Source organism: Pan paniscus, chromosome 20 (genome assembly GCF_029289425.2).
Source record: "Pan paniscus chromosome 20, NHGRI_mPanPan1-v2.0_pri, whole genome shotgun sequence".
Classification (NCBI taxonomy): Eukaryota; Metazoa; Chordata; class Mammalia; order Primates; family Hominidae; genus Pan; species Pan paniscus.
Window position 1 is genome coordinate 9456326 of NC_073269.2, and position 27899 is coordinate 9484224.

Below are 27899 nucleotides of genomic sequence, written 5' to 3' on the forward strand. Positions count from 1 at the left end.
TCGGGCCAGGGCCTGGGCGTGGTGGGAGCCGAGTGGCTGTAGGAGCAGGCTTTCGGGCCAGGGCCTGGGCGTGGTGGGAGCCGAGTGGCTGTAGGAGCAGGCTTTCGGGCCAGGGCCTGGGCGTGGTGGGAGCCGAGTGGCTGTAGGAGCAGGCTTTCGGGCCAGGGCCTGGGCGTGGTGGGAGCCGAGTGGCTGTAGGAGCAGGCTTTCGGGCCAGGGCCTGGGCGTGGTGGGAGCCGAGTGGCTGTAGGAGCAGGCTTTCGGGCCAGGGCCTGGGCGTGGTGGGAGCCGAGTGGCTGTAGGAGCAGGCTTTCGGGCCAGGGCCTGGGCGTGGTGGGAGCCGAGTGGCTGTAGGAGCAGGCTTTCGGGCCAGGGCCTGGGCGTGGTGGGAGCCGAGTGGCTGTAGGAGCAGGCTTTCGGGCCAGGGCCTGGGTGTGGTGGGAGCCGGGGCTGGCTCTGGACCCTGCAGGGGCTGCCTTAGCCTCACAATGTCTGACCAGCCCCTGCCTCACGTAGTGTGCTGAGTCCTGTCTGCGGCCCCTCGCTCACCCGCTGGCTTGGTCTGGCAGGAGCAGATGGCCTTCATTTTGGAGTCTTTTGTTCAAAGCGGGCGCTTCGGGTTGGAGTGGCAGTGCACACGCTGGCTCGTGTCGCTTGTGAGGCTGCAGGATTTTTGTTTTAGGGAGGTAGGAGCCAAACAAACCTGGCGCCCGCTTCCAGGCTGTGGCATGCCAGGCGAGTCACTGGCATCCTGTCCCTGCCCACCACTTTAAGAAACTGTTAGTTCTGTTTGAAATGTCATCACTGGGCGTGAATTCCCATCTTCAGATAATCCCGCCAGGCGGTGTTTGGATGAGGAGTTTATTCAGGCTGTGGGGGTCTGTGCCTGCCCGCGGGTCCCTCCCACTGCAGCCGGCGAGGCTGGCCCTGACCCAGAGTCGCCCGCCCACCCAGTCTACGTAGGCATTAGAGGTTTGGGTTCTGAGCGCAGGGCCTGGTTTCCATGGCAAATTTCTCTCCCTTCGGCGAGGCTGCTGCCGGCGGGGTTCAGCTCCCCAGAAGGGAGATGGCAGCAAATCTGCGGGAGGAGAGTCTTCGTTATCTTTGCTTAAAAATTGGGCAGCGCACGGCTTCCTCCCCTCCACACTCGCCAGCAGCAGGGGACAGGAGCGCTGGCTGCCTTCTGATGAAACGGGGCGGGCGCAGGATGGGGCCGATGACAGCGATGCTAATGGCCCTCATTCAGCAGCCTCCCGCCGAGGGCTCGGGCTGCTTGTTCTCCCTGACCTGATCGCGAGCCAAGCAGACTTAACCCGTGTGTGAGCCAAACCCTCCCGGAGCTCCAGAGCCCAGCCCGGGTCCCCGAGGCCCAGGGAGGGACCCAGCATCCTGCGGCCTCTGCCCGTGGTGGGCACAGGCTGAGACTTAGGTCATAGGAACAGGAGCGCGTGGCCTCATGGCCATCGGCCTGTGTGTGAGACAGTTCAACTCCCGTGCTCTCCAAAGCTAGTCCCATCATTACGCGCGCCATTTAGGACGCCCCAGGCCATCTCAGTCACCAGGGGCCTGGCGGTCACCGTGTTTCCTCATGAGGCTCAGTGGTTGCTGTGTGTCTGTGGGTGCCAGTGATTAAATAAATGTAAGCATAGAGGCATCAGAGCGTTTTAATAGATGGGAGCCTCCACAGCCTGCAGGTATCCAGAGCACGTTCTGCACACAGAGACTCAGACTCCCACCAGGGCCTCACGCCCCACTGCCTCTCCGGGATGCCTGCGTGTGGCTCACTCCCGCCACGGGCACATCGGCCCTGGTGCCCAGCTGGCCTTCTGCAGAGCCTGGTGCTGGGGCAGCTTCTCGAATTCTCTGCTGCCTCCTCCCCACAGCCTTCCAGGGCCTCAGAGCTGCTGCCAGGCCAGCACCTCCTTGGGCCCGTGTTGAGGCCCCACGGGGCTGGGCTCATGTGGGAGCTGATCTTGGCCGGGTGATCCCTCACTGCTCTGGACAAAAGGGAGCCATGGGCCGGGCATGGTGGCTCACGCCTGTAATCCCAGCACTTTGGGAGGCCAAGGTGGGCGGATCACCTGAGGTCGGAGTTTGAGACCAGCCTGGCTAATGTGGTGAAACCCCGTCTCTATTAAAAATACAAAAATTAGCCGGGTGTTGTGGTGGGTGCCTGTAGTCCCAGCTACTCTGGAGGCTGAGACAGGAGAATGGCGTGAACCCGGGAGGTGGAGGTTGCAGTGAGCCGAGATTGTCCCATCCAGCCTGGGTGACGGAGGGAGACTCTGTCTCAAAAAAAAAAAAAAAAAGGAGCCATGATTGTTCTCCAGCTGCAGTCCCTGTCTCTTCAGACCCTCTGTGCTCTTAGGAGACTGTCCTTGTTCTCTCCTTTTTAAACCATCCCGTGCCTTTTAACAGAATAAACGGCAAGGGGTCCCCACTCAGGTCGAATAATGCTGGAGGAGGGCCGTGGGTCCAGGCATGGTGGGGGCTGCCTCCTGGTTGTTGATGAGCAGAAATTCAGGCCGGTTTGACAGCAGGCACGTGAGGGAGGTTGCTGTGTGTCAGTGGCCCTGTGTCCCTGGCACTGTGTCCGAACCTGACAGCCGCCGCTGTGTCACTGGGCACCTGCCCTGTGCACCCTCCCCTGTGACGGGCACTCTCACAGCTTTCCTGGCGAGGCTGCGGGAAAAACATCGCAAACAACTCGCACATGACTTTGCGTTTTTGGCCTTGTCATATAATAAAAGTAATTTGTGGGCCTAAAATAAATCAGGGCTGGGGATCAGATGCCTCCAATCTGGCCTTTAATTGCAGGCGTGACATGGCTTGCCTCGGCGAGTCTGCTCCTAATTAAAGTGGGCTGGCGGTGTATGAAGTTCGCACGGATCCTCAGGGTGCTGACCCAGCCCCGGTTCCTGAGGGCCAGTGTGACGACACCTCGTGGCCCGGGAGAGCAGGGCGGGCCACCCACGGCCACCGTGCCAGGAATGGGGTCTTCTGGCTGGCCCTGCGAGAGCCGAGAGCTCTGTCTCCTCCGCCTGCTGCTCCGCTTTGTCGGGCATTCCTGTGGGCGGCTCTCCCCATCCCAGGCTCCCCATCTTCCCTGAGCCGAGGCTCCCAGGACTCTGCTGGTCTCCTGTGTGTCTCAATAAAACGTCATTATTTGAAATCATTGACACCACTGGTTTAAGATACCAAATTCCATCATCTCTTGTCCTGTAAAACGATCCATTAAAGATAAAGCCACTGCAGCTCAATAAGGCTGTTTCCTGGGAACAAGCCACCCTGCTCCCTGGCAGATCCTATCTCCCAAGCAAGTATTAGTATCTGCCACATAAAGGAGCCCCTGTGCTGGGGACAAATGAGGGAGGTGGCCTTTCCCCAGGACGAGGCTCCATGAAAGAAGATTTTTCCAGTAGAAACAGGCAGGTTGGCTCATGCCTGTAATTCCAGAGCTTTGGGCAGCTGAGGCCAGAGGATTGCTTGAGCCAGCCATTGGAGCTCGAGAACAGCCTGGGCAACATTGCAAGACTCCATCTCTACAAAAAAAGAAGGAAAAATTAGCTGGGTGTAGTGGCGCACACCTGTCATCTTTTAGCTACATGGGAGGCTGAGGAGGGAGTATTGCTTGAGCCTGGGAATTTGAGGCTGCAGCAAAGACCCTGTCTCTTAAAAAAAAACAACAACAACAACAAAAACAACAACAACAACAAAAAAAACAGAAGAAAGAAATAGGGTAGCTTTCCATCAGATATTGGAGGAGTTCTGTCATTGCCTTGGGAGGAGCCGTGCAGCCCAGGCTGGGCTCCATTTCTGCAGCGGTGGCATCTGGGGGAGCAGGGCTGGCCCTGCAGAATGCCAGGGCTGGAGCCTTCCCCATGGGGCCTGCACCTGCTCTGGGACTCCCGTTTCTCCTGTGAGTCTTTGCGAAAGGGTCTCACTCCTCCTCTTCCTGCCCTCTGTCCGGTCCCCTGTAATCTCTCCCTCCCAGCAGGCTGCGGTTGGTGACATCTCCTCTCCCTCTCTCTCAGCCAGGATATGGGACCTCAGTGCTCTTGGCAGTTCCCGGGCTGTCTGTGTGTCCTGGCCTGTGGATCCACTCCCTTGCCTGTGCAGGCGCTTTTTCTAACATCTTTCTCTCTCCAGACTGACCTGTGGGGCAGCTGCCTGTCCTGGGCGACCCATCCTCCTGGGGTGGCCGTCGGTAGCATGCCTTTCCTGCTGCTGGCGACTACGCGATGAGCTCTGGCGCCTGCCCTTCCTCCCGTCCGTCCCCGTGCGCTGTTGCAGGGTTGTGGAGGGGTTTTACCCAGGGAGGCGCTGGCTTCCCAGGTCAGAGCCTGTGAGTACAGCAGGCAAGTGCACTACCAGCTCTGTGTGTGGCCTTGTTTGTGAAGAGAATTCCTGCTCCACCCTAGACGAGGGACAGGTTTACCCTAGTGGGTTTAGAGTGTTCTGTTAATGTTCTTTCTGCTGTAGAGGAAACCCTCTTTTTGTTGATTTTTTTTTTTAATTAAAAATTCTGCCACCTTGCTGGGCTGTGTTTAATTCTATAGTTTTACTAGTTTCTTTGTTTGCTTAGATTTCCTAAGTAGAAACTTATGTTATAATTAAACTGTTTTTTTTTTTTTTTTTAGAGACAGGGTTTCCCTCTGTTGCCTAGGTTGGAGTGCAGTGGTGCAGTCATGGCTCACTGCAGCCTCAACCTCTTGGACTCCAGTGATCCTCCTGCCTCAGCATCCTGAGGAGCTGGGAACACAGGCATGCACCATCATGCCTTGCTTAGACGTTTATATTATGATTTTAAGAAGTTTGTCTTATCCCTTCTGCTTGGTAAACCCTTTGTCTTTTTCTTGATATATGACATTGGCTACTGTCTCTAGTGCAGTGTGACGTGTGCTGTGATGATGGGCAGGTTGTGTCCTCTCCTGCCTCGCCATGAAGGTGGTAGTGGGAGAGTCCCTGCTAGTCCTGGTTGCCTGAGAATTTTTGTACCAAATGCTTTGGAATTTTTGATAGATATTAATTTTTGGAATGTCTTTGCAACCTTGGAGATAAACTCTTCTTGGTTTTGCAATAGCCTACCGTGCTTGACTCACTAATACTGTATTTAGGATTTTTACATCCACGTGGGACTGGCTGATCATTTTCTTGCGTGTTCTTTGTTGGTGCTGGAGTTTCCCATTTGTTCATTTATTCATCCATTTGGAAAATATGCCGGATTCAGAAAACGAGCTCAGTAACGTCAGATATTCCCTACTGCTTGCCAACCATGTGTGTACATGGGCACTGTCCCTTTAGATGAAGGTCATCGGGCAGGATTCATTAAAACCACCTGGGCTGGTGCCTTTTCCAGAGAGGACATCTGTGACCTGGTCTCTTCAGGGTTTCTGGTGGGGCCTGTGTTGACTTGGTGGACACCCTGGGCTCCACAGCACTGAAGATACTCTGAAGAGCCAAGTGCATCTGTGGCACTGAGCCCAGCAACGCAGGCAGGGACCGTGGCTCTCTGGTCCTTGTGTCCCCAGTGCAGTGAATAGGTCCTCAGGTTCCTGTGAACAGCTTTGTTTGTGGTGCAGTTTCCATAGCATACATAGAAGGTGCTCAGAGAACTTGGCCATTTCCGTGGACGGAGTTGACACGGCGCAGCACAGTGGCCACCACACAGACCTGTGCGTCCCTGGCCCGGTCACCATGCGGCTCTGAGGAGCAGAGCAGAGGAGCCACCCTGGCCCGGCTCGTCTTTAGCTGGCTCCGGGACTGCATGTCGGCTGAGGGGCTCACGTGGATGTGGGGCCGAGACAGCAGCTCTCTGTTGGGTCTCGCAGGAAGCCCACCCCGTAGCCGGCTTGCTCTCCTTCCCGGCCTGTGCCAGCCACAGGGCAGTGTGCCAGAGCCATCTTGCGGGGTCACAGGCCGGGGCCACCATAGGGCTTTGTTGCGAGGGTGGCGGTCACCATGGCTTTTCCGTTCTGTTTGCAACTTGGGGTCCCGGGGGCGCCGCTGGCGTTTGGATCTGCCGTGGCCCTCCTGGGCTTGCGTGGGTGGCTTACTCTGCCAGGTGGCCTCTGTCCAACCTGACACCTGGTCTCGGGTACTTCCAGCGTGACGTGCACGGGCTCTGCCTCCCTCGTTCTGTGTCTGCGATGATAGCGCATTAAATGGCGAAGGCCCGTCTGCCCAGGCCTGTGCAGACACTGTGAAATTAACTTTCTCACCCTCCAGCACGTGTTGGGCTGTGCCGACATCTCTGAAGGGCTCTTGGTCGAACCTCTGCTCTTGGCACACATTCCTCGGCGGCGGGGGTAGGGGGTAGGGAGGGGAGCATTTTCATCCCTGGCACCTAATTGCCGAGAGCTTCGCTGGCAGGAGCTGTCAGGCTGGGCCGTGGGATGGATTCCAAGTGCCACTGTCACCTGGGAGAAAGCTACACGAATCTTAAAAAAACCTTACACTATGATGTCCCGTCGCCTGGTTCAGAGCCATCCACAGGGACCAAGCAAGATGGTGCCAGGCAGGGGCCACTGCCAGAGGTGAGGGCCACAGAGTCCTGGCTTGAGAGCCTCCAAGGAGCCCATTCCGCTTGCAGTAGGAGGGAGAGGGCGCTGGGAGTCACCTGGTCGCTCTGGAAGTGCCGCCCAGGTAGGGAGCCTGGGGCAGCCGGCAGGTGTGGTGGGGACATGTGTGGCCGGCGCCAGCATCACACCCCTCATCCAGAGACTTTGCCCCGATCTCGGGTTTTCTGCCTGGTCTGAGAGGCAGCGGCCCTGCTGGCATTGCCTGCCCATGGCTGGCAAAGGCAGAGGCTGTGAGGGGGCAGGATATTGGACCCCCACCTCCTCCACCTCGGGTTCCGAGGTCAGGTGCGGTGTGCTTTGGCCGTGGCAGGCGGGGTCCCTGGGGGTGCTGGGGCGTCCGCCAGGCAGGCAGTGCCCACAGGCGAAGCAGGCAGCCCCACTGCGCAGCGTCACCTAGCGCAGGAAGGGCCACAGCGCCTGCTTTGCAGAGACCAGTGGGGGCCACGCTTTCATGGAGCCAGATGTGGGCCCGCCTCAGGCTGGGGCCCTGTGGGTTGGTGCCCAGGGGTGGCCTGGGCCGTGTGACCCCAAGCCCGTCTGCTCACCGTCATCGTAGCTAAGGGCTCCCTGGCAGGTCCTGGCTGCCCAGGACGGCCTGTGTTCCCTTTCCTGACACACTCATTTAATTTTTAACTCAAAGGCATTTGCTTATTTATTTTCATTGTTCTTGATAATAATTCTAAGCCATTAGAGGGGAAAATTATATTCAAAAATGCTGTTTCACACTTTATTTGTTTGATGATTTAGAGCGATAGAAAATAGCACATTTGCTGGCTTTTATAGTCTGATAATTATTCACATCCATCAAGCCATTCCGGGGGAATAAACAAAACACCAAGAAATTACACTATTAATAGCATCCTCTGCGGTGGACAGAAGACTCTTTCCGGGGCCAGCGTGGCAGTGAGATGACAGTGGCCTGTCCGCTGGCTAGAGGGGAGCGCCTGCCTGCAGAGAACGCCTTTGCTTTCATTCCCTGGTTCTGGCTCCAGCTCCGGCTCTGGCTCATGAGCTGCCCGCCATCCATCCCCTCCTCTGCACGGCCGGGGGCTTCTGGGGCCCATGGCAAAGGTTCGCCCACCCGTCGCCAGGAGCCCCTGGGGAATTGCACGAGCAGAAGAAGCAAGGCTGTCGGGGCCTTGCAGCATCCCCCGGGCAGCTCTGCCGCCAGCCCGGACTCAGGCCTGGTCTCAGCTCGCTGGCTGAGCCTGGTGGGGCGTCCCCACCCTCTGGTCTCGGTGCTGAAACAGGGACATGCGGCTCGTTGCTGCCCACGTCGGGCCCAGTCCTTGGCTGCAGTCCTGACCTCCCATGTGACCAGTGTCTCTGGACACCGGTCAGACTCATGTGTGTCAGGCCGCGGGGCTCAGCCTCAGTTGCTCTCTGCTTCTGGGTCCCAGCCCCTCGAGAGGTGGCCCGGCCCCCACTCTTGCCCAGTGGGTGGCTTTGAGGCTTTTAGCTTTGGCTTTCTTGGGTGGCAGTAAAGTGTAAGGTTGGTGACATTCACTACTCAAAACACCTCAAAGTGTAAAAGAGAAGCTGGGAAGGTAGAGGGTCCGGGGGCTGCCCACCTGCCCGTGCCCACCCACCCACTGCCCCTGCGCCGGGGTGTCCTTCCTTCCGGATCTCATGTCCTTGTTGGCGCCTCACATGTGTCTCCCCATCTGCCTAGGAGCTGGTACACTGCTGGACCATCATTTTGTTTGCTAACCATCATGTGACCTCACGTGTCTTGTGTCCCCAACTCCAGAGGGGCCACGTCCTAGCATTTGTCTCTCCCATTGTTTTATTTTCTCACCCACGCTGCTTTGGCTTGCACATGACTGACTTTCCAAAAGGGTGTCCGATGCCTGGGTTTGTTTCTTGACCTCCTGGTCACCACCACGTGTGGCTCTCACGGAGCTTGTGGAGCCCTCTGCGGCCAGCACCAGACACCAAGGGTGGCTACCAGGTATATGGCTCCAGATCCTGGGCTGGAGATGCGGAGCCGAGTTTCTATGACTTTGTGGTTTACTGTCTTCCAGAAGGACTTGTGTACAGCATTCCAGAACAGAGGGAGTGGGTAGGGGGGGCAGACAGCCAGGGCTTTGAGAACACAGAGATGGAGACCCCGCGGGGGGTGCTGTGGACAGTGGTGCAGAGGAGTGGCAATGCCCGGGTCCTGGGTCCTGGGTCCCGCGTCCTGCGTCCCGGCCGATGCGAGTCCTCAGACCTCCTAATTGCATTTGCCCTGATTTAGAACCAGATTCCTCCAGGCAAGGCCAGGGGCCTGCAGTGGGTGCACCTGAGGGACCTGTGCAGGCCACCCCTCCCTCCCGAAGGCTCCCCTGGCAGCTTCCTCAACAGTGCTGTCTTCAACCCCCGCCCAGACATACCCCAGGGCACCTGCTCCGTGCTCGGAGAGCTTAGCTTGCTGGAAGAGTCCTTGTTGCACTGAGCTAAGTCTCCCCACCCCCTTAACATTTCTGACTCTGCCCTCTGAAGCCCCGTGGCTGTTCTGCCTTGCACAGACCCACGAGATTCCAGGAGTCGCTCTTCCTGCTTGCTTTGTTTTGACCTCTTCAGCTTCTTCCAGCAATCCCTGTGCGCTGGGCCGCAGACCCTCCGCACCCTGCCCCTGGCTTAGGGAGAGCTGATGGCTGCAGAGGGCTGGCCACACACAGCCCCAGTCCTGGGGACGTGCTCTGAAGATGCTAGAAGGGAGGGACACGTACAATGACCTGGCCTCCAGGGCTCTAGAGGGTGAGAGGTGGTCAGCCTTTGCGGGGTCCCAGGGAGGTTGACAGAGTCAGAGGACAGAGAGCTGGTGTGGGGGCCTTTGTGTCAGCAGGAGGTGGTGCTGGCATGGGGGAGGGAGGGGAGGGAGGGAATGCCAGGGGCTTGTGGGCAGGGCCCGTGCAGGTCATGGAGCCGGTAGCATCTCAGAGCTGGACGGAGGAGGTAGGCTGGGAGCAGGCCCGGCTGGGGACCAGTGGCCCCTGCACAGGAGCCAGAGGGCCTGGGCAGCTGTCTGTCCAGAAAGCATGCAAGACCCCGTGCCACCCGGGCACACAGGACTGTCGTGTCTAGAAAGAGACCTCCTGGGGTCGCAGGCAGGCAAAGCTGATTGATTTTGGCCGTGAAGTTTGACCTTGTGATGGAGACCGAGCTCCCAGGGAGTGAGACAAACTGCCTCCCCGTGTCAGTGGCCAATAAACCTGACTTGGTTTTACAGCCCCGAGAAATTGCTCACTAATAGCCAGACAGATGCTCCCCCTGCCTCGAGCTTTAGTGAACAAACGTTTCCAAACCAAATAGCTGCTTTTGCCTTTTTTTTTTTTTTCCCCCTCCAGAGCCAAGGCCAAATGTCAGGGATGCCCCAGCATGGCCCCGAGCAGGGACTATGAGGAGGGGGCCTTGCATTCTTCGCTCTTTGGGGGCCTGGGCGGAGGACCCTGCTGAGACGCCCCTCTGGGAGGCCCGAAGGCTCCCTGAGTCTCTTGTCCTGTGGTGACTGTGGGTCTCTGCCGTGCATCTGCTCCAATCCGCCAGTTCCATGGCCCGCCCACCAGTGCCGTCGCAACCCCGTCCTTTGGACTGGGCTTTTCAGGACACCCGGAGAGCCTTGGTGTGAGAAGCAGGCCCCGAGGCTACCTTCTAGTCCCCCCGTCCTGGGGTTGCTCCCCTAAGCGAACGTGAGCGTGCTTTCAGCCCTGTGTGGACGGAGCGTGGCGCCTCCAGCCTCACTCAGTTCTGTGCGTCCTAAGCCCTGTCCTGGCACTTTCTCTTGGAAACTGAGGTTTTTCTTCTGCCTGTGTTCTTGGGGGTGGCCAGGAGGCAGGTCTGCCAGCATCAGGTCTTCTGGTCCCCGAGGCCGTCGGTGGGTTGTTCTGGGTGGCGGGAGGTGCAGCTCGCTGTTGGGCACTGGCGGTGGCGGAGCCCAGAAGTCTCCGTGGCTGTCCGGCCTCTTGTCCAAGAGTCCTTTGTGATTTCTCTGGGGGCCGCTCCTCTGAACGCTGGGTCTGCGTCCCGCAGTCTGTGCTTTCTGATAACGCCAGAGCCACGTTCCAATGTATTAAACTTTTAACATTCGCCAGATTCAATTAATCTTATCTTTACAACTCCCAATTACAGGCAGTAATTAAGTGGAGCAGCATTGTAGGCTGGGGATACAGCATTAATCATCACAGCCTTGGAGCCATAAATTAGTTCCTTCCCGTCCCCAGCATCTTCCCAGAAGGAGCAGAGTGTTTCATTCCCTGTGCGGAGGGGTCTTTAATCCCACAAAGGTGCTTTGGATTGGGATTAAAATTTCTCATCTTTATGTAAATGATAAAAGCCCATTTAAAAAAGAGGAACGCACCCCTGTCTAGACAGTGGAAGACTCTCTGAGGACGACAGAGTTGAAGGTGCTTGGGTCGCCTTGGCTGGGGACCCTGGGAGCATGCCCAGAAATTAATTATTTGTGTCCTGTTAGATTAGAGGCTCCGTGATGTCCGCCTCTTCTCTGGCTCCTGCCCCCTCCTTATTTATTTTTATTTTTATTTTTATTTTTAAAAATTTTTTGAGACAGAGTCTTGCTCTGTTGCCCAGGCTGGAGTGCCGTGGCGCAATCTTGGTTCGTTGCAACCTCCGCTTCCTGGATTCAAGCAATTCTCCTGCCTCAGCCACCTGAGTAGCTGGGATTACAGGCGCCTGCCACCACGCCCGGCTAATTTTTGTATTTTTCGTAGAGGCGGGGTTTCACCATGTTGGTCAGGCTGGTCTCAAACTTCTGACCTCGTGATCCACCCGCCTTGGCCTCCCAAAGTGCTGGGATTAGACGTGAGCCACTGCACCCGGCCTGTTTGTTTGTTTTGAGACAGAGTCTCACTCTCTTGCCCAGGCTGGAGTGCAGTGGCACCATCTTGGCTCACTGCAGCCTTTGCCTCCCAGGTTCAAACGATTCTTTTGCGTCAGCCTCCTGAGTAGCTGGGATTACAGCCTCCTGAGTAGCTGGTATTTTGTATTTTTGGTAGAGGAGGGGTTTCACCATGTTGGCTAGGCTGGTCTTGAACTCCTGACCTCAGGTGATCTGCCCGCCTCAGCCTCCCAAAGTGCTGGGATGACAGGCATGAGCCACCGCGCCTGGCTTCTTTATTTCATTAAAAAACAAAGTGGCCTTTCAGCTGGAAGGGGCTGTAGTGGAGCAGGGGCTGTCTCCCACCCTCTGAGCTTTTCCTTGTCTTGCTTCTGCCCTGGGAGGGTCTCGGGGAGAGACCATATCATGTGTCCTCTCATCTGTGTGACTGTTCTAGAACGGGAGCTGTTGGCCTTGTTACTCTAGAGTTGGGGTCGAGGATGGGACTTGACCACCCTCAGCTGGCACTCAGCTGTGCGCCCTCAAGTCCCTGAGGCCCTGTCCTCGTCCCCTTCGCTTGGAAATTGAGGTTTTTGTTTTGCCGGAGGCCTTGGGAGTGGCCTGGGTGGTGTCCCCGTTGGCACTGGGGCTTCTCGCTCCCCCTCAAGGCTGCAGCTCCTGGTGCCCACCCTCCCTGATGGGAAGAGAGTCCCAGCGTCGCAGGTCTCCAGCTTCTGGTACGGCATGAGCGGGATGCCACCCCCACTTCGCTTCGTGTGTTTGCACACTTTCATCTTACGTCTTTCTTATTCATGATGGAGCCTTGGTGATCTTTCAAATGTAAAATGTGTAAAAATAAAACTTACAAAGTCGGTGACAAATTCAGCTTTTCTCATTTCCAAAGCTGCTTTTTCCCTGTTGGCTCCCAGTGCCGGGAAAGGGTGACGTGGGCCTGGAGACCGTGACGTGGGCCTGGAGAGCGGGCTGGCAGCTCCGGGGGCCCCAGATGCTTCCTGTTCAGACTCGGCCCCCCCAGGGTCCCCTCGCCACCCGCAGTTCCAATCCAGTACTTTTGTTTTTTGCCTTTTCAGCCTCCTCGAGGTGGAGTGCCGCCTAACCGGGGGCATCCCCACTCCTGCCTTTCTGAGTGTGTCACAAGCCACCGAGCCATGGTCCTCACTCCCCCTCCTCCACCTGCCCCACCTCGCTTCCTTACGGATTCCGTCCTGAAAGCCCCCGCCCCCGGCCATCCCCTCCACACAGCCCTGACCATGACTCCACTTTGCTTCTGCCCTGGGCACTGTCTGCGTCTCCCCAAGGCTGGTCCCACCAGGGACACCCCCTTGCGTGGCTGCCACCGATCTTGCCTCTGACGTGCCTCCCTTCTCTCGCAGGTACGCCATCCCACCAGAGCACGGCAAGCGCCTGGAGCGGCTGGCCATCGGTAGGTGCCTGCCCTGAGGGCCCCAGGGACCTGGGACCAGGTGGGAGGGGCCTGTGGGTGGGGAAGGGCAGCTGGCGTCCCCCGGGCTCTGCTGCGGTCTGGGTGTGGGTTTTGGGGAGTGGTGACATTCTTTGAGCCATTACTGTGTGATTTTTTCCATTTCCTCCCACCCTCGTGGTCAGATTCACGCCCTTCTGCCGTGCAGTTTGTCTCTTGTGAAATTCGCACAGAATGCCCAGACGCTCCTGTTTTCCAGTTTTCTTAGCGCAAACTTCTTGGGCCTGGTCAAAGGCTGCCAGGGCCCAGGGAGGGCAGCCTGTGTTCATTTTCCTCCCATCACCTGACCCCACACTGTGCCCTTGCTAATTCTGAGAAAGCCTAGGAAAGGAGACAATTCAGCCAGCAGTCCACTCACCTGCGGGGGAGCAGACATGGTGGCCGCACGGCGTTTGCCCTTGTTCTGCTGGGACCCAACCTGGACACCTTTGGCAAATGTCCTCACTGGCGATGCCACCAGCTCGCGTTCATGTGCTCCCTGGGGACTCTTGGGAAAGAAGGGGTTTGTCATAGAGGGTCCCAGCATGTGCCTGAGGGAGTGCCAGATCCTCAGGTTGTGGGATCAGGTTGTGGGATACTTGGAAACAAGTCAGACAGCTGGAGACACCCGGGATGGGGCCACCCTGAGCTCCCCTGACCACCCAGCCCTGAGGCACTTGGGCAGGGTCCCCATGTCAGCGCCGGCATCACAGCACAACAGGGGTGCAAGTTTCATGACACCTCACTGCTCCTAAGTGCCTGGAGAGTCATGAAAAACACAGCTGGCTAAAGCAGTTCCTCCCTCCCGCTGGTCCATTCCCAGCTGCTCAAGAGCTGGCTCCTCCGGGTTGGCAGGTGGACAGCTTGGGGTGCGTGAGGGGTGAGGGTCAGTGAGGGCCCGTTGTTCCTCTGACAGCGTTGAGAGGGCCCCGTCCGAGCACCCTGCCCTTCAAGGACGGCGTCAGGCAGCTCAGCAAGCGACAGCCACAGCTTTTCCAGGAGCTCTCACCCAGCCTCAGTACAGGCTCCTGGGACTGCCTGGTTGCTGTCCTCTGTCCCTTCCAAACCTTCGAGCCAAAGGACGCCCGCCACATGCTCTCTTCCCCCTTCCCATGGGCTTTTGGCTTTGGAGATGGGAACTGTCAGTCTTTCTAGGGAAATAAGGGTCTCCTGTCCCAGAGACTGCGCCAGGAGTCACGTGGCTGTGCAGGAAATGTTGCCCAAGCACGGCAGATTCGGTGGTGGGGACGGAGGGGAAGGGAGTCCTTGGGGAGTGGGCTGGGCCCTCTCCTGGCATGTGCTCTCCTGGCTTCTGGACTGAGGGCTTTGCTCTTGGTATTTTTGAGCGTTTCTATTGGAAACCTGGACCCCTTTCTTATGCACAGGTGAATCCTGGTCTTAGGAGCACGCTTCTGATAGTAGAAATTCTGCAGTCACAGACAGGCCGTAGCAAAGGTCCAGCTCACTTACATACTAAAGCTATGAAAGAAAAGCTAGATTAAAGCATTTCTCCCATTGTATGTTTCTAATACCAATTTCCAAAACAAATTTGAAGACATAAGCTAAAGAAACATTCCACATGTTGTATTAGCGTCCTGAGGCTCCTGTAACAAATGACCACAGAATTAATGGCTGAAAACAACACACGTTTATTCTCTCACAGTTCTGGAGGTCAGGAGTCTAAAATGCATGTTAAGGGGCTAAAACCCAGGTGCAGGCAGGGCCAGTTCCATCTGGAGGCACCAGGGGAGAATCCATTTCCCGCCTTTTCCAGTGTCTAGAGGCCGCCCGCATTCCTTGGCCCGGTCCCAGGGGAGAACCCGTTTCTGCCTTCCCTTCTCCAGCATCTAGAGGCCACCTGCATCCCTTGACTTGGGCCGCATCACTCCAGCCTCTGTCTCTGGTCTCCTCACTTTCCTCTGCTGTAACCAACAGTCCCTCTGCCTCGCTGTTCTGAGGACCCACGGAATGACATCGGATCACCCAGATAGCCAGGGTGCTCCCCCACCTCAAGATCCTTAACTCAATCCCAACTGCAAAGTCCCTTTCAGCATGGAAGGTACCACACTCACAGGTCCCAGGGGTTAGCACGTGGGTGCCTTGGAGTTCCATTTTTCAGCCAGCCACACTTAGAAAGCCACAGAAGAAAACCTCACTGAGCGGTCAGGGAGCACCTGTGGGCTCCTTGTCTGCTGCAGGCATGACACCCCACACCTCTGTCGTCCACACGGCAGTACCTCTCTACTGCCACAGGGCAGGGGATGCAGGCGCAGCCTGGGGAGAGCCAGCAGCCCCGGTGGGGAGCAGGCTCTAGGCTCCGCAGTCTGTACTGGAGCCGGGCTTCACCCGGGCGGGCCCCTCCTGGTGCTCTCTGGTGCCCAGATCGAGAGGGCCACCCCATCCTTGCCAGCCACTTCTCCCCCTCCATATTTAACGGAGACTACGGTTAGCCACTGTCCCCTCCCTTCTCACCCAGTGCGACTTTCGCATTAGAAAAGCAGAGGTTGACGGGAGCCTGCTGGAGAGGCCACAGGCAGGATCTGGTGAGGCCACCCCTGTCCCCAAGCACTGCCACATCCCCTCTCCCTGGAATGTGACCAGTTCTACCCTGAGGCCAGGCCAGGCACCTGGAGGGCTGGTTTGGTTTCTAAGTGTGCAGAGGGCTCAGTGCCTGGGCTGGGTGAGGGGGAGCCAGGGAAGAATTAGTTCTTGGTGGTGCTTTCACAGGGGTTCTTAGAAAGTATGGACTCTGGCCAGGTGCAGTGGCTCACACCTGGAATCCCAGTGCTTTGAGAGGCTGACGTCAGAGGATTGCTTGAGCCCAGGAGTTCAAGACCAGCCTCAGGAACATAATGAGACTCTGTCTCTGTAAAAATTAGCTGGGCGTGGTGTTGCGCATCTGTAGTCTCAGCTACTCAGGAAGCTGAGGCGGGAGGATAGCATGAGCCTGGGAAGTCAAGGCTGCAGTGAGCTGTGATGGAGCCACTGCACTTCAGCCTGGGTGACAGAGTGAGACCCTAGTCACTCTTCAGCAGGGCAGAGCAGCTTCTAAAATTCTGGGAGCCAGCCTGGCTGTGAACCCCGAGGAGGGTCAGGAAGGTTGTGGGATGTGTCAGATGCCTGCAGCTGCGTGGAAACACCTTGAGTCCCCTGTGGCCTCTGGCTCAGGGCCCTGCCCTCCCCTCTGGAAGGCAGCCGGGGGCAGGATGGGGCACTAATGGGGAAAGCCTACCCGACCCCCCTTGTGTTCCTAGGTGCCCCTCCCAGACTCTTTTTGGGGGAGGCGATGTGTTCCATCGTTGGGACAGTGGAAGGGGTGTGCGATTAATATGGAAAATGAATAGCTGTGCTCCAAATGGGCTCGCCGGGAGAGTTGTGGAGCCTATGGAGAGAGCATTAATGTGCTGGCGCCTTATTGGTGCTAATCACTTAAAATGTGCGCCTTTGTTAGAGCTTTAATGAGAGCCACTTAAACTGTGCATTAAAAAGAGGAACTGCGGAGAGGCCGGCGGGCCGGGCGGCAGGCAGTCATCATTCTCATTGAAATGCTTTTAGTGTGGAGAAAAGTTGCTGGATTCGGCAAACCCCTGTACTTTGCAAAACCTCACCGTGGTGTCTGTGTGGCTGGGTGTCAGCAGAAGCACCGTGGCCCCGCTCTCCCGCCTCCCCGTGTGCCTGGGCCTCCGTGTGCTGGTGCTCTCGCACACAGCTGTGCCGCCTTCCACCAATGACCCAATGGGTGTGTGTCCCGTCCTGGAGGCGCTTGAGGTCTGTGCAGGCTTCTAGAAGGGCCCTCGGGCTGGCCGAGGCTGTTGGTCAGTCCTGGCAGGAGGTGGACGCCTGTGGGCTTCCTGTCTGCTGCAGGCGTGACACCCCACACCTCTGTCGTCCACATGGCAGTACCTCTCTACCGTCACAGGGCAGGGGACGCAGGCGCAGCCGGGAGAGAGCCGGCAGCCCTGATGGGGAGCAGGTCCTAGGCTCTGCAGTCTGTGCTGGAGCCGGGCTTCACCCGGGCGTGCCCCTCCTGGTCCACATCTGACCCCCGTCCTCCTGCCTCCTGGGCCGGCCTCCTGCCCGTTGCCACTTGCAGAGTGGGTGGTGGAGCAGGAAGTGCCCGAGATGAGGCGGTAAGTCCCCTCCCTGAACTGCTGTTCCTGGCTTGGGCCCGTCTGGCTCCCCTGGTGTTGGTTCCGGGGGCCCGGCTACTTCAGGGAAGTCCCTTTGGCACAGGCATTGTGTTGCACACCGAGGGGCGTGGGCCTCAGCAGCTGCTGCCGGGAAGCCAGGGCATCCTTACCTTACCCGCCAAATGCACGGGTCTTCACCTTGTGATTTGGAAACATTCCTGAACTGTGCTAGTTAGGAAGCTTGGTTTATTTTTTATTTTTATTTTTATTTTTATTTTTGTAGAGATGGGGTCTTGTGATGTTGGCCAGGCTGGTCTCCAACTCTTGGCCTCAAGAGATCCATGTACCTGCCTCGGCCTCCCAAAGTGCTGAGATTCCCTGTGTGAGCCGCCGCGCCCAGCCTGGCTGTGAGGTTTGTGAAGGCGCCAAGCCGTTGGTGTGAGTGCCTGCTTCCCAGGCGCTGCTTTAAGTCAGCTGCAGAGCGCACTCCTAGACAGACAGCCCCACACACATGTATGCAGCCCGCCATGCTGAGCACGGCCCAACAGGAAGAGGTCGTGAGCTCCGACCACAGCTCGGGGTCAGGCCCTCTGCCACTTCCTGGTGGTGCTGGGGCCGAGAGTGAGTCAGTTGGTGGCCTGGGCCTCGATTTCCTCACCTGTGCAGTGACAGTGAGGACACCCGCGGTGCTGTGTGGGGGGCAGGTGCACAGTCTCATTCATGGCCTTGAAAGCAGGTGCCCAAGGGGGAGGCAGCACTGCTAACGCCCCACCGTCCCTGGCTGGTCTGGTTCTAGAACATCAGCTCCGAGACGAGAGTGGCCACACTGCGTCCTTTCCCCAGGGTCGTGCTCTCTCGTTGACCGAGTGACGAGAGCGGCCACACTGCGTCCTTTCCCCAGGGTCGTGTTCTCTCGTTGACCGAGTGACGAGAGCGGCCACACGGCATCCTTTCCCCAGGGTCGTGTTGTCTCGTTGACCGAGTGACGAGAGCGGCCACACTGCGTCCTTTCCCCAGGGTCGTGCTCTCTCGTTGACCGAGTGACGAGAGCGGCCACACTGCGTCCTTTCCCCAGGGTCGTGCTCTCTCGTTGACCGAGTGACGAGAGCGGCCACACTGCGTCCTTTCCCCAGGGTCGTGCTCTCTCGTTGACCGAGTGACGAGAGCGGCCACACTACGTCCTTTCCCCAGGGTCGTGTTCTCTCGTAGACCGAGTGACGAGAGCGGCCACACCGTGTCCTCTCCCCAGGATCGTGCTCTCTTATTGACCGAGCGACTGTGTGGGCTGTGGTCTGGTGGATTTTGTCTGGGGAGGTCGGAGGAGAAGTCTCTGCATAGCCGTGCCCTGTGAGGGACCCAAGTGTATGCCATGGGTGGGCACCTTGTCACACAAGTAACCCTGGTCCTTCCCCTGGTGAGGAGGCCCTTGGCTGCCCCTGCCGCTGGGCAGAGACGAGACCAGGCATCTGCTCACATGGTCACTGCGCAGAGGCCAGAGGGTGTCACCACTGTCTGCCACCTGCAGAGCTCACAGCAGGGCACTATGGGGCGGCTCCTGCGCATCTCCTTCCCCCCGACCTGCAGGCACTGGGGCCCTGAGAACCAAGGGCAGATCTGGGCCGTGCTCTGTGCTCCCACACGCCCGCTCGCCATGGGAGGAAAGAGCCAGCCTGCCCAGAGGGCAGCATCCTCGCTGACCCCGGCCGGCTGTGGCCCGGGAGACTGACGTCTGTCTTTTCTGCCCTAGGCTTCTTCCCCGGGAGCTCGCAGGGCTGCGACGCCTTCCTGCGGCATAAGATGACCCTCATCTCGCCCATCATCCTGAAGAAGTACGGGATCCCCTTCAGCCGGGTGCGTACGGGTGGGGCCTGCACGCCTGTGGGTGAAGTGGGTACCGGGTCCAAGCCCAGGTGGCCACACATACCCCAGGAGATAAGCTGTTTAACCCTGGAGAAGTTTCTAGAACAGTGATTAGCATGCCAGAGGAGGGCCGCATGGCTCAGCAGTTAGCCTCCAGCTCTTCCACGGGGAAGCGAAGATGGCAGAGCTTGAATCTGGCGGGGTGTTAACCTCCCCTCCCAAACCAAACCAAAACTTCCTCCTGGGTGTGGCCATCAGAGGCCCCTCCGCAGGGGCTGCAGGGGTGGAAGGGCAGGGGCAGGCCCTGCTGACCTGGCAGGAAGCTGCCAAAGAAACAGAGGGCAGGCTGTTTCCTGTGCGAGGTGGGAACCTGGTTCCTACCGCCCCAGGCCACACCCTAAGTCTCAGGCACCCCCACGGCCCATGTCACCCGGCTGTGGAGAGAACTGCCTGTTTAGAAGTGACATTTCGGGCTCTCCTGCACCGTGAAGACTGTGAACTCATTCAGTTCACTGCTTCCGGGGCTGCTGGTGGAGGCTGTGATGGAGGAGACCTGAGGCCGGGGGGTGGGGCCTCCCTACACCTGATTTGATGGACAGCTGGGGTTTGGTGTCCCAGGAGCAGAGCAGGCTGTGCTCAGGGTCCAGCTCAGCAACTGCACCCACTCGAGGCAGTTCCTTCCCCATGGAGAAGCCTTTGTCCATGGGAGAGTCTAGGCCTGTGTCCCCAGCTCTGTCCAGGTGAGAGGCACGTGCCAAGAACCTGCAAGGCAGGTCTGGGCCGCAGCCCAGCTCATGAGGTTCCACGGGAAGAGTGATGTGCAGGCTCGGGAGCGTGCTCTGTGGTGAGGCCCTGAGTGTCAGCCAGCCGGAAATTGCTTGTGACATTTCAATCAAACCGCCAAAGCATCAGCTCACACATCGGGGATCCGCTCTTCCTGGCGGGGCTGCAACCCAGAGGCCACCTCCCAGCCGCTGCAGGCATTCATCAGACAGCGCAGATCTCGCTCGGAGAAGTGCGGGTTTCCGGCCTTTCCTCTTCTCCCCCGTCTTCTGGTTGGAACATCATTCATTACCAGCAAAACCAGACAGATCACGGCATTGCTCAGGGAAGTGAGAAGTACTGATTTTCTGGCTGGTTTGTCTAAAACCTTCTCCAAAGTGGTGCTTCCTGGAGGGGGGTGCCCATCGAAGGGGTGGGCAGGCGGTGAGTGGCCTGGACTCCCAGGTCACCATCTGTATCGCACTGCAGTTTATCTGTAAAGTTCCTGAACCTGAGCCAAAGGTGGCTCACCACCAGCCCCAGAGCGGCTGCTGGCACCATGCATGGTAGCAGGCGGGGTCCAGGCAGTACGGCTGCGCTCCCCCACACCGCCAGCTGGTTGCTGGGGCCGGGCGCCAGTTTCTCCAGAGGCTGCCACAGTGAAGGCCCCTGTCCCACTGCAGCGAACAGCACCCTGTGCCGCCCGGCCTGGGGACCGTCCTTCAGCCTCTCAGACGCCGTGGGCTTGAGATGAACGTCCCTTCCAGACAGCGGCGTGGGTCCCCTCATCTGAATTCCTGGCAGCCTTCAAACAAGTGACTCCCCACACTCCCCTTATAAATCTTTGTAATGGTATTTACTTCTAGGAGAAAAAGCCGATCAATAGCAGAGCTTTTTAATAATTAAAAGTGTGTACTTCTGTAATCTGCCATTGACTCCCTCATTTATTCTGCAAGAGCTCGCAGAGGAAACCGAGTTCCGGGCTTTCTCCATGCCCGGTGTCTGGGGCTGCGTCCTGTCACCACTGATGACTTTGCCGCAAAGCCTATTCATCATCCCAACACCTTCTAATTGATTGTTGGATAATGTTGACAGCAGTGACACAGGGGACAGACACCGTGAGTGTGGAACGAAGCCTCCAGGATGCAGGTTTTCTCGCAGGAACATAATCTTCTTGTCCTAACCGAGCGCATTTTCTCTTCTAGGCCTTGGTTCATAGGAGGGCTGGGGGAGTGAGGTCCTTACACTGTGAGAGCTTGGCTCTCTGCTGCCATCACCCCCATTCAATCTTGGCATTCCGAGGGCCCAGCTGGATCCCTGAAGGCTCTGATCCCTGAAGGCTCTGAGTCTGATGTCTGCCTGACGCATGCCTGCAGGCCTGGTTCTCCAGGGGAGAGACAGGGAGCCGTCACTTGGCCTTAGAGCAGGTGGTCAGGGAAAAGCCTTTCCGAAGCCGGCTCAAATAGGATAAAGGAATCAGTAATGGCATTTACTTTACTTTCTTAACTTTTTTTTTTTTTCTAGAGATGGGGTCTCACTCTGTTGTCCAGGCTGGTCTCAAGCTCCTGGGCATAAGCGTTTCTCTTGTCTTGGCCTCCCAAAATGCTGGGATTACAGGTGTGAGCAACCATGCCCGGCCCAGTAATTAGGTTTTTTTTTAAAAAGCCCCAAACCTTAATTTTATTTGCCCCTCATTTCACGGAGCTCCCAGCGTAGTGGGGAGAAGCTGGCCCAGAGAACCCCATGTCCTGCACAGTGAGGGCCAGCCCCTGGGGACCCCATGTCCTGCACGGCGGGGGCCAGGCCCTGGGGCCACGTGTGCTCCCCCCCCCCCCATTTTCTGCCGCGTGCTCATTCTGCTGCACATGGCTGTCACTTGAATGGGAATTTAAAAATATAACTTAATGCACACTGACTTCCCTTGATTGGTGCAATTAATTATTTGAAAAGAAAAATATCATAGTGTTCTTAAGGACTGGCATTTTTCCAAGCTGTGTCAGTTTTGATTGATGTCTGACGCCGTGGCTGGCTTCTGAAAGCCTCACCAGTTCTGATGGCTTATTGGCGACTTCAGTGTATCCAGCAATCTCTGCTCATCTTTCTGGGGGAATATATAATGATCAGCAGGCCTGAGAACTCCTACAAATCAGAGATAAGAAAACAAATGGCCCGATGAATTCGGCGTGAGGGGCTTGAGCAGACGCGTTACGAAGGAGCTGCAGGAACGAAAGCCATGGTTCAGTGCCCAGCATCGGTAGAAGTCAGAGGCAGCCAGCTGGGAGACACCGCCAGCCCCAGGACGGCCACGTCAGAACACCGCCACCAGATGCCAGTGAGGAGGGCGCAGCTGCACGCTGCTCCCAGCCGGGGTGGATGCAGGGCGGTGCCATGGCCATGGAAAACCGTTTGGCAGTTTCTTGGAAACGGAAGCATGTACCCTGTGCCCCAGCGATGCCACTCTGTGCATATTTACTCAGGAGAAATGAAAACATATGTCTCCAGAAAGATTGGTACATAAGTGTTCTTAGCAGTTTTCTTCACGAGAGCCCCAAACTGGAAACAGCCCGCACGTCCATCAACAGGAGGATAGATAAATAAATAACCATAGATCCACGCGCAACCGAGTACTGTTTAGAAATGAAAAGGAGTGGTCGCCTGGTGCACACGACAGTGGGAACAAATCTCAGAAACGCACGCCAGGTGGAAGACAACAGGCACGTGTCCCTGCCGTACAATGCCATTCATGTGAACCACTAGGAGGGAACGAGGTCTGTGGTGACAGAGAGCGCGTGCGTGGTTCGGTGGGGATGGCCTGGTAGAGGGCTGGTAGGAGGGGTGCCTGGGGGCCCGGCATGTTTTGTTCCTGTCTGGATCAGTGGTTACGCCCAGAACTCCGAGCAGCCTGTGATCCCTGCGTTTTACTGGATGTTAAATAAAGACGAGGAGCCCACTTGACTTCAAGGATTCTAGTTCATGAGCCTCAGTTTCCACGTCTGTGGATTGGGCCCACAGCCCCACCTCCTAGAAGCCCTTGGCCCGAGCCCCGGGGTGCAGCAGGTGGGAGCCATCACTCCAAATTTGTTGTTGATCTTTCTGGATGGTCATCTTTCAAAGGCTTTATCAATGGGCTTAGCAGTGAGCAGGGAGTGGGGGTCAGTGTGGCCATCTCGAGTGTCCCCAGAGTGGGGAGGGTTCCTAGGGCACAAGGCTGTAGCCCCCCAGCCCTGGTAGGCAGCCCTGCCTTTTCTTCCAGACCTTGGGGTGGCTGTTGGGAAACCTTGGGTCTGGGGTCATTATGGGCCCCACCCCAGCCACGCACGCCTCGGCTCCTCAGTTTAGGGGGTCCTGCTTCAGAGACCTGCAAAGTCGAATGGGCCGAACATCCGAATTGGACCTGGGTCTGGAAGCATTGGCCCGCTCTCCAGGGTGCTGATCTGTGGTGTCAGGTCATGCCCCCAGTGTGCAGATATTTCTGGATCTCCATGACTTCATGGAGATCCCCTTGTTGGGATACAATTGAAAGATGGCTTGGGATGGCGGCGTGTCGCAGGCCCCTTCCTGGCGTGTTTTGCGCATGCAGTGGTGGTTCCTTTCTCATGCGAGGGCAGAAGGTGTCCTGAGCGCGTGCAGTATCTTGTCTTCAGAGCACTCTAAAGCTGCTGTCAGCACCACCCGCCCCGAAACCAGCCCCAGCTGCTTCAGGACGTGTCACAGTGACTGTGAGTGTGACTCAGCCACCTCCAAAGCAGGAGGCCCCCATCGCTCCCCGTGAAGGTCCGGCTGGAGACACCCCCACGGGCATTGTGTCCAGCCACGGCTCCATCTGCGGTTCTCCCACTGGGGTGATGCTGACGGCCACCTTGGGGCAGGGCAGGGGCTGCTGGGGCTGGAGGGGCCCAGCTGAGCCGAGTGGAGGTTGCAGAGCTGTGGCTGCGGCTGCTCACTATGTCCTTCATGAGCCGCGTGGGAAATGGGCTGGAGCCCTGGAGCCCCTGGAGCCACTGGATCACCTTTGACTTTGTGAAACCCCCTTGGCTCATAAGCCAGGCTCCCTGGCACTTGCTGGGAAGTGCCCACGTCCCATCCCCTGGTGCGCCTCCAGTGGCCCTGCCCTCACCTGTCCCCTTTCCCTCTGCAGATCACGCAGGAGGCCGGGGAATTCATGATCACATTTCCCTACGGCTACCACGCCGGCTTCAATCACGGGTTCAACTGCGCAGAATCTACCAACTTCGCCACCCTGCGATGGATTGACTACGGCAAAGTGGCCACTCAGGTAAAAGCTTGCCTGCTGGGAACGGGTCCCAGCAGGGCGGGAGGAGGCTCTTTTTTGCCTCTGCAGCCACACGCCCATAGCTGGTCCAGCAGCCGTTTCGCTCAGCCCAGGGCCTGGGCTCTCAACCAGGGTCTGATTCCGGGCTCCTCAGAGAGCTTTTGCCCAGAACGCTCCTTACCTCGAAGACTGGAGAGGAGGTGGGCAGGTCGGGTGGACGATGGTGGCCCAGGGCCCCTCTCCAGCGAGTTCCATACACCAGTTATCCCTCGGCCTGCGTGGGCCTCCTGGGCATGGCCGGCTGCTCGGGTCTAGGGGTTGGGGTGTTTCCTCCACCAGCACCATTGTCCCCCCTGCTGGCTGGCTCCTGGGCATCTCCTGGCCATCATGGTCCTGGGGTTGGGTTGTTTGCTGACATCTCTCTCCTGGGGGCCGCTTGGCCAGGCAGGAGCCCACTCAGGCATCTGCCCCCCTCCCTCCCTGCTCCCCTGTCAGTGGCAGTCCCCCAGCTCCCAGTGCCTGGGTGCTTCCTGCTGGTGGGGTCCCTGGAGGTCACGGTGAGCTTAGCATGCCTGTGGGAAGACTCACAGCGAGTGGCCCTTGCTTGATTTTTTTCTGGTGATTCTTGTTCCTGGTCTCAGAAGGCCGATTATTGGCCAGCAATTGGCATCTGAACTGAGCGCTTGTTCCCCACTCTCCTCACGCCACGTACAGCCATCTGTGTGGCTGTTCTCAACCATGTGGAGGGTGTGGGAGGCTACTGGATGGATAGGAAACCCACAAGAGCTGCTGCTGGGCACGGGTGGGACGGGGTCGCCTTGGCTGGCCACCCCCTCCCCCATGGTCTCTGCCTTGGGGTCCCAGAGACGGGGACGTGGACGGGGCTTATGAATCCTAAGCCTCAGAAAGGGGAGTGTGGGACCCGGGAAGGGAAGCAGCTAGGAGGCCGTCTGGGCATCACAGGTCTAGCCCTTTCCTGGCTGCCTGTCTGGGGCTGGGGACTGGGGAGCCTCCTCCCAGGGCTGTCCCTGAAGTCCCCTGCCTGCTTTTCCTGGCTGCCCCCAAGTAGGACTGAGCTGTCCCGGCAGGCCAGGCTCGGCCACGTGGCCCTGGCTCAGGGCTGCTGTTTCTGGGCAGCATTGAACAGCCCAGCTCCTCCCAGCCCCTCTGTCTTCCCCGCAGAGACAGCCTCAGCCTCAGCCCCTCCCGGCGTCTCCCTCTGGTTTGGGGTCATGTGGCTGCTTGTGATGCAGCAGGACGGGCAGCGGGCTGGCCAGGGTGAGAGCAGGTACTTCCTCCCATCGTCCCTCCCAGTGCGGAGCCTTCCAGTTCCTCCAGAGCCGGGGTCAGCACAAATGGCAGATTCTTCTCAGATCCAGACGTGGGGGAGGTGTGATAGGAGAGACCACAGGGCCAGATCCAGATTCTTTGACTCTCGCAGCATTTTCTAGATGTCAGACTTTGGCCTGGTGCGGTGGCTTATGCCTGTAATCCTAGCACTTTGGGAGGCAGAGGCGGGCGGATCATTTGAGGTCAGGAGTTTGAGACCAGCCTGGCCAACATGGTGAAACCCTGTCTTTACTAAAAACACAAAAATTATCCAGGCATGGTGGTGGGCATCTATAATCCCAGCTACTTGGGAGACTGAGGCAGGAGAATCACTTGAACCCGGGAGGTGGAGGTTGCAGTGAGCTGAGATTGTGCCCTGGTACTCCAGCCTGGGCAACAACAGCGAAACTGTCTCAAAAAAAAAAACGTATTTATATATTATATATGTAATTTATATATTATATATAATTTATATATTATGTATAATTTATATATTGTATATAATTTATATATTGTGTGTAATTTATATATTGTATATAATTTATATATTGTATATTTATATAAAATAAATTATATAAATTACATAATTTATATATTATATATAAATATAAATTATATATGTTATAATTTATATATTATGTATAAATATAAATTATATAAATTATATGTATTATATATAAATATAAATTATATAAATTATATATATAACATAATTTATATATAAAAATTATATATGTATGTATAATTAAGATGGATTTTGGCCGGACATGATGGCTTCACGCCTATAATCTCAGCCCTTTGGGAGGCTGAGGCGGGAGGATCTCTTGAGCCCAGGAGGTCAAGGCATCCCTGAGCTATGATTGCACCACTGCACTCGAGCCTGGGCAACAGAGTGAGGACCCGTCTCAAAGAAAAAAAATGAATTTCATCTGTTTCATTTTACCCACCGCCCCCCCACCCCCCAGCCCACCCTTTTATAGAGACAGGGTCTTAATGTGTTGGCCAGGCTGGTCTGGAACTCCTGGGCTCAAGTGATCCACCCACCTCGGCCTCGCAAAGTGCTGGGATTACAGGCGTGAGCCACCACAGCACACCACCTCTTTTTGCTTTTTTCTCCTGGCTACTGGGAAAATGGAGGCAGCATAGGTGTCCTGTGTGACATCTCTCCTGGCCGCGCCGGTCTGGACGAATGAGCTAACCTTTATTTTTCTGGCTGTTTCTCTGCCTTCAATCCAGTTTAGAAAAAGAACAGGGGTCTACAGCAGGGAAGGCTTGAGAGATGCCCCCAGGACTCAGTTCAGAAAGTCTCGAATGTCTCTAGTGAAGACTCTGGGCTTAGCTAAAGGAAGAGAGATCCAGAAGTTGGGATTTCAGCTTTTTGATCTGAAGGAGTAGTTAAGTATCTCAGGGCTGTTGCTGTGTTGAAAGGGCATGTGTCTGTGTGTTTGTGCTGCCGTGAGGACACCACGGGTGTTGTGACCAGCCCAGCAGCAGATTGAGCTGTAAGCCCCAGGCCTCGGGCTTGTCCTGGAGGTGCTGTCGGAGCTGAAACTGCAGCGGGGCGGTGGGGACTGCCCAGATATTAAAAGCAATTTGGGGTTCAGCCATGTGTTCACAAACAAGTTGGCATTTGGGAAGTGCGGACTTAGATTGGGCTCCACGCTTCCATTGTCAGGCGGCGTAGCGTGAAATTGCTGAACAAGTGGCGTGCAGCGCGCGAAACACACCGGGGGTTCCAGGCAGGCGCCCAGGGCCTGGGCTTCCTCCTGGACCCCCCAGCCCCGCTGTCCCAGCCCCTGCTCAGGCACCCCTGGTGTAGTCAGGCCTGACCTGGGCGGCGAGGGCCTTACGCAGGGAGTGTCATTAGCCACAAGGCCTCTGTGGCCGTCGGGGGGGTCGGTGGCTCTCAGGCTTCTTGGCGGGGCAGCCGGCCCCTGACTCTGGCAGGGTTTTCTCTCCCATAAGCAGCCCAGGCTGGAGAGGCTGTTAGAGCATCTCGCCGCACAGATGACAGAGGAGCGTTAGAAGGCAGGGAAACGGCCCAGGTCAGGTGGGGCTCGGGCCTTGTCCAGATCTTGTGTGCAGCCAGATTGGAGAGAAGGGGCAGCCCAGAACCCCCCTTTTCTGGTGTCCCTCTGGCCGGCCCAGCTCCCCTGTCCCATTTGCGTTTCGCGCCACTTTGTTTTGAGCACATTCTTCAGAAGAGAGCCAAAGAGGAGGCTTTCCACCCCGATTTGCTTAGAGACATTTTTGCTTGTTGGCTGTTCACCTTCCTTGACCGCTAGGGACCCCTGCCCCCCCCACCCCATTGTCCCCTTTCTGTCATTTTTGTGCTCAGGAGCTGACAGGTGAAAAGCCACCCTCCTGCCCTGGCTGGGCCCTGTGAATTTTGGGTGTCTGTGTTCACGGGTTGGCAAGCTAGGGCTCGGATCTGGTAGGCCGACGCTGTGCCGTCTGCAAACTGAGCAGGGGGTTCACGTCTTCACAGGGTTGTGGGAGGAGGGCAATTAAGAGGATGTGTGACCTGTGACAGCCGGACGCAACTGAAATCTCACCCACAAATGAGCAGCCTGTGCACAGAGCCACACCCTGGCATGGAGGTGGCGTCTGCGTCTGCTTCGCCCCGCGGAGTTGAGTAGTTCCGAAAAGCCAAGAGGCGTGTGCT

The 27899-nt window shown here is 57.2% G+C and overlaps 1 protein-coding gene across 6 annotated transcripts in view; it reads left to right on the top strand.

The window, feature by feature from the left end:
* KDM4B (lysine demethylase 4B) overlaps nucleotides 1–27899 on the top strand; it is a 188777-nt gene that overhangs the window by 93853 nt on the left and 67025 nt on the right. For 5 of the 6 annotated variants that reach the window (XM_034945664.3, XM_034945666.3, XM_063599791.1 and 2 more), the window contains exons 7-9: nucleotides 12795–12844; nucleotides 18758–18861; nucleotides 23771–23908. In XM_034945664.3, coding sequence (XP_034801555.3) covers nucleotides 12795–12844; nucleotides 18758–18861; nucleotides 23771–23908 — 292 coding nt within the window. Of the gene's footprint in view, nucleotides 1–12794; nucleotides 12845–18757; nucleotides 18862–19776; nucleotides 21588–23770; nucleotides 23909–27899 lie in introns of those variants that run through there. The other variant, XM_063599792.1, reaches the window with a different exon arrangement.